At 40.8% G+C, this 5266-nt stretch overlaps 1 protein-coding gene across 1 annotated transcript; it reads left to right on the forward strand.

The window, feature by feature from the left end:
* Positions 1-309: 309 nt before the first annotated feature.
* On the forward strand, positions 310-4864 carry LOC109952178 (tricarboxylate transport protein, mitochondrial). The gene is made up of 7 exons (XM_020587104.1): positions 310-404; positions 1318-1456; positions 2071-2155; positions 2359-2463; positions 2544-2659; positions 2739-2812; positions 3405-4864. The coding sequence occupies exons 2-7, from the start codon at positions 1325-1327 to the stop codon at positions 3517-3519; spliced, it is 627 nt and encodes a 208-aa protein (XP_020442760.1). The 5' UTR covers positions 310-404; positions 1318-1324; the 3' UTR covers positions 3520-4864.
* The last annotated feature ends 402 nt before the right edge of the window (positions 4865-5266 follow it).

The raw sequence follows: 5266 nt of genomic DNA on the forward strand, positions 1-5266 counted from the left end.
AATACTGGATTTGGGTTTTTTTTGTCTTTAATCCATAATCATCAAAATTGAAACAAATAAAGGCTTGAAATATTTCACTTTGTGTGTAGTGAACTAATATAACATACAAGTTTCACTTTTTGAAACAAATTATTGAAATAAATGGACTTTTCCTTGATATTCTAATTTTTTGGCACATACCTGTATGTTAACGTTTCTTTTGGATCCAGTCAGTGTTTAGTTTTTGTAACGTGCCCTCTTCTTCATTTGACCTGTTTCTTCTTCATGTGTTCTTCTTCTCTGGTGTCCTGTGTTGCTCCTGCAGTCGACTGTGTGAAGCAGACTGTGCGCGGTCATGGCGTGAGGGGTCTGTACCGAGGTCTGAGCTCTCTGCTCTACGGCTCCATACCTAAAGCAGCTGTCAGGTACCGCAGCCCCACATCCCAACACACACGTGCACAGACACTCTTCACCAAGAGCTCCATCGTGCACTATATAAATGTGCAACACCTTATTCCCACTGTAATACACCTCCATGATGATTCCAGGTTGTACTGATCATTAGGTGCTGCTTTCTTTGTTTCTGAGTTCTGCAGCTGAATCAATCAGAAAATTAATTGACTAATTTTGATAATAAATTAATCGTTAAACCATTCTCTGGTTCCAGCTTCTCAAATGTGAAGATTTGCTGCTTTTCTGTTGAATATTATTATAATTTTAATGTGCGTGGATCATTTTTTGGCTGTTTTCTAACATTGTGTGCAACAAAGAGTTTAGCAGAAACCACAACTGATTAATTGCTAATAAGCCCAAATAAGATGAAACCGTTTTGTACATCAGTTGTAAACCAACCAATGAATAATCAATACTATCGACCGTCTGCAGATCGGTTTCATGGTTTGGTCTATAAAGTGTCAGAAAATAGGGGAGAATGTTCATGACGAGATACATCGACCAATCGTTTCAGCTTTGATGAGAACAGCGGTGCGTTGCCAGGTCGTACTTTTCTACAGTCCATAGTCCTGCAGCTACAGTTTGGTAATAAATTCATGCTCCTGTAGGTTCCGTTCTTTTTAATAAGCGGTCAGGTGTGCAGTTACAAACTAAGATCATTTGTTAGTAAATAGCTTTTTGTTGAAGCAGTGGTCCACTCACTCAGAGGGATTTTTCACAACCTGGCAACAAAAAGTAAATTGTGTAATAATATCTAAAATGTATTAGTAAAGGGCTTAGTAACGGTTCATATCGCTGATTGTTACAGCTTATAAAGCCTATATAAGGTGCATTATTACAGACATGGATTGCTTCCAGTGTTTTAATTCTCCATTGCTCTTCCAGGTTTGGGATGTTTGAGTTCCTCAGTAATAAGATGCGTGATGAGAGCGGCAAACTAGACAGCAAGCGAGGGTTCCTCTGTGGTCTTGGAGCTGGAGTCGCAGAGGCTGTGGTCGTCGTCTGTCCTATGGAGACGATTAAGGTAAAAATATTTGTTGAAGCTGCATTACCACTTTGTTGCCACATGTGGGAAGCAAAAGTCCTACTTTGTTACACATTAGACAGGTTGTACTGCAAACAGTTGCTGCGTTACACATCCAGCGCAGACGGAGCAGCCTTGGCTTGTGTCTACTCGATGAATGGGAGGCAAAATATAGTGCCAGAAAAATGAGTAGTGTTATTTTGATAACGTACACACATTTTACTGCGTTCTCTCATTAGAGCTGCCGTCACTTACGAGTTAATGATCATATTGTTTCAGGGTCATAGCAGTAGACAACCCATGGTGTCAGCGGTTACAGATGAATAAATAAGTAGCTCCGACAGAAGTGACTGATTCAGTCCACAACAAAATGAAAATGGGAAATGTTTGGCTGTGCTGAACTAAAAACCAGACCCCAGGAAAATCTTAACACGGTCCAGCCGTCTGCTTTCCTAAAAATGATTCTGGAGACTGTGATAAAACTGTTTCCAACACAACATCAAATATCTATAATGCTGCTTTGCCTCACGGTGGCGTTACTTGTAGAATTAGTTTTCAAAGCGCTCGATGCCTCAGATTTAAGGGCACTTTGACACTTTTTGTTGTCGTTTTAGGTCAAATTCATCCACGATCAGACGTCGGCAAACCCAAAGTACAAGGGATTTTTCCATGGGGTGAGGGAGATTATTAGAACTCAAGGTAAGGGACATTATACTCCCACCTCCCGTTTCATCTCCATCACTTAATGATTTGGCTGTACATGACATTACATCAAGCCTTTCTCATGGATTTGAGATAACACATCTGTTATTTAGCCTCCACCTTGTTGCTCCTGAGAATTAAATTGTTGGTGACTCTGAGATGAAGGTGGAGAGGTGTGAAAGCTGCTGATGTGTCTGCAGGACTGAAGGGGACGTACCAGGGCCTAACTGCCACTGTACTGAAGCAAGGCTCCAACCAGGCCATCCGCTTCTATGTCATGACTTCACTGAGGAACTGGTACAAAGGTGTGCGAGTATTTCCTTTAAATGCACATGCAACCACAAATGCAGAAACAGACTCAACTTAGTTTTTCCCCAACACTAAGGCGATGACCCCAACAAATCCATTAACCCTCTGGTAACTGGAATGTTTGGTGCTGTTGCTGGTGCAGCCAGTGTGTTTGGAAACACTCCCCTGGACGTCATTAAGACCAGAATGCAGGTTGGTTACAGAACATGTCGACTTCTTATAATTTAACCCTGAGTGTAGTGGCTAATATGTGCTCTGTGTAATTCAACAGGGGCTCGAAGCGCACAAGTACAAAAGCACAATAGACTGTGCCGTCAAGATCATGAGGCACGAGGGGGCGTTGGCGTAAGTTCACATGAAGGGTTGATATGATCGATGGGGGGATGACAGTCTGCATGTTTAATTTAGGCTGTGAGAGTTTGCAGCCTGCTAACACTGACAGTGGGACTTAGCCTTGTGCCTGTGAAGGATTCACACTGTTTACCCACCAGAATGCATCTGCCTGTATACCAGCAAGTAAGAATTAATGGAACAGTTCTATATTTGAGAAACACACTCTCACATCTGCACGTAATCCTAAAGCTGCTGAGTCAAGCAGCCCAAGGATCTTCAGTATTGTTTATTCAAGAAGCCCTCTTCTCTACACAGCCAACAGTTGACCTCAGAGTAGCATCCCAGTCAAACACTTCACTCTCTCTGTCTAGCAACACCTGACTAATGCTTCCTGCCTTTATGCCGAGTTCCTCGCAGCCAAAAGGTGACACCCTATGAACAAGCTGGTGAACTAGAAGTACATTAACCACTCTATCAAAGTTGAGCTATGGTCAGGAAACAGTTAGCTTAGCTTAGCTTAGCAGAAAGACTGGAAGCAGTGGGCAACAGCAAACCTGGCTCTGCCCAAAGATAACAGAATGTACTCTCCTTTTATTGCACTCAGGTTCTACAAAGGTACTGTTCCCCGGCTGGGTCGGGTGTGCATGGATGTGGCCATAGTCTTCGTTATCTACGAGGAAGTCGTGAAGGTTCTGAACATAGTCTGGAAGACGGACTGAAGTGAACACCACAGTGCTGCGCAAGCAGGAGTGTGAGACTGGCCAGTCACGTTGTTAACCAGGCCACGTCCCAAACCAATCTCCTGAAACCCTGCTTCTAGGTTCTAATATCTACCTCTCAGAAAGAAAGGGTATTTTATTTATAACACAGATGTTGCGAGTGGAAGCACTGTCTGCGTGAAAGAAGCTGCAGGATCACTGCTTACACTTGGTCTTTTTTCTAAAGTTCCAGAAGGGGGAAGTTCCTTAAGACCTCAGGGAGGGGAACAGGGCGTTTATTTAGACCTGCACAAAGACCTGCAGCGCTTTGAGTTGAGTTGTACTAGTGCTGTGTGTACTTGATCAAAGAGAAACCATCACCTGACCTGACATAATGTGATTTAAGCACTACAGACAAAAAAATACTTGAGCAGAGGTAGGTAGATGGATATTTTATTGATCTCGAGGGAAATTCAGGTGTACTGGCTTCAGATTTTATTAGATAACAAATACTTCCAAGCCCTTCTTATATGCAAGTATTCCAGTTTCTTTTTTCAAAAGACTGTTCAAAACTATTATTTTATTCACTACCTGTTGGAAGAATTAATGTTCACATGCTGCAGAGGAATAAGAACTAAATGCCTTCAATCACAATTGTCAAATGAATCAATACAGATCTGTAGGCTGCAGTTTTTAATGATGTGTATTCAGCTACGAAACAATGGTTGAGGTGGTGGCGATTCTTTAAATCACTTAATTTGTTAGTGTTATTAAAAAAGTGCCTTTGTGTTACATGGTTTATTGGAGATTAACAATGATTGAATGTTTTATGTTACTTCTTCACTGTGGATGGTTTTTTAGTTTCTCACGCTGCAGTGGTGCCAGATGTTGAAGATGTTCATATCTTATTAATTCAACTGTTTTGGGGAATTATTTGCTTCTAATTTTTAAATTGCCTTTGCTGCTTAGACGTGCTTTTTTGAGAAATGCCATTAATGGTGCCTTTCATTGCATTCCACAGAGCACGAGTGATTAGCTTTGCTTTTATTGCAGCCTTTCAGATTCTCTTCTTTTAACTGTGCTGTAACTTCAATTGCCTTTCACCCAATGTGCCAACTGCTGCATTTAGATACAATATAACTAATGCCATGTTATAGACTGTAGTTTGTCCTCCTGGTTTAAATGCAGTGCACCACAATCTTTGTCTAGGATGCACAATGTTTACTTTGAGCTCCGTTTTTCAGCTGGCGGAGATAGTTGAATGTCTTTGGGGTTTTCATATTTAAAAACACTGGTACTAAACCCAGCGCTGTGCCTTCAGTCTAATTAATTCGAATGTATGATCACAAATAAACATTGGATCTGACTGTTGACATTGATGTGTTCATTTCTGCAGCAGTGGGTTGTAACAAATGTACTCGAGTACTATGCTTAAGTGTAATTCTGAGGTACTGCTACTTAAGTATCATCTTTGCTTATTTGTATTTCATATCAAAATAATGTGTGCTTTACTGTATTTTATTTATTTGAGAACTTTATTTACTAGTTGCTTTACAGGTAAACAGTGTACAAACAAAACATTTATAAAATGTGATGCCTTGTTACAGATTAAACCACCACAGTGTGTACAGATAGAAATAACTTTCTGAGACTCGACTGCCTCAGAAAATTATTTGGAAGGATTGTACAATTTAACTTTTAGCAGTTTGATGAAAACAGGGCCGTGATTCATATATTCTACTTATAGTAATTGTTTGGGGGGGATTGC

This window comes from Monopterus albus, unplaced genomic scaffold (genome assembly GCF_001952655.1).
Source record: "Monopterus albus unplaced genomic scaffold, M_albus_1.0 scaffold439.1, whole genome shotgun sequence".
NCBI classification, from domain to species: Eukaryota; Metazoa; Chordata; class Actinopteri; order Synbranchiformes; family Synbranchidae; genus Monopterus; species Monopterus albus.

What these genes read in the sequence shown, in the direction of transcription:
- LOC109952178 (XM_020587104.1), top strand. Translation starts at nt 1,325, where the DNA reads ATGTTTGAGTTCCTCAGTAATAAGATGCGTGATGAGAGCGGCAAACTA. An exon ending in ACTGAGGAACTGGTACAAAG is followed by an intron (nt 2,464 to 2,543) that starts GTGTGCGAGTAT and finishes CCCAACACTAAG; the next exon opens with GCGATGACCCCAACAAATCC. An exon ending in AGGCACGAGGGGGCGTTGGC is followed by an intron (nt 2,813 to 3,404) that starts GTAAGTTCACAT and finishes TATTGCACTCAG; the next exon opens with GTTCTACAAAGGTACTGTTC.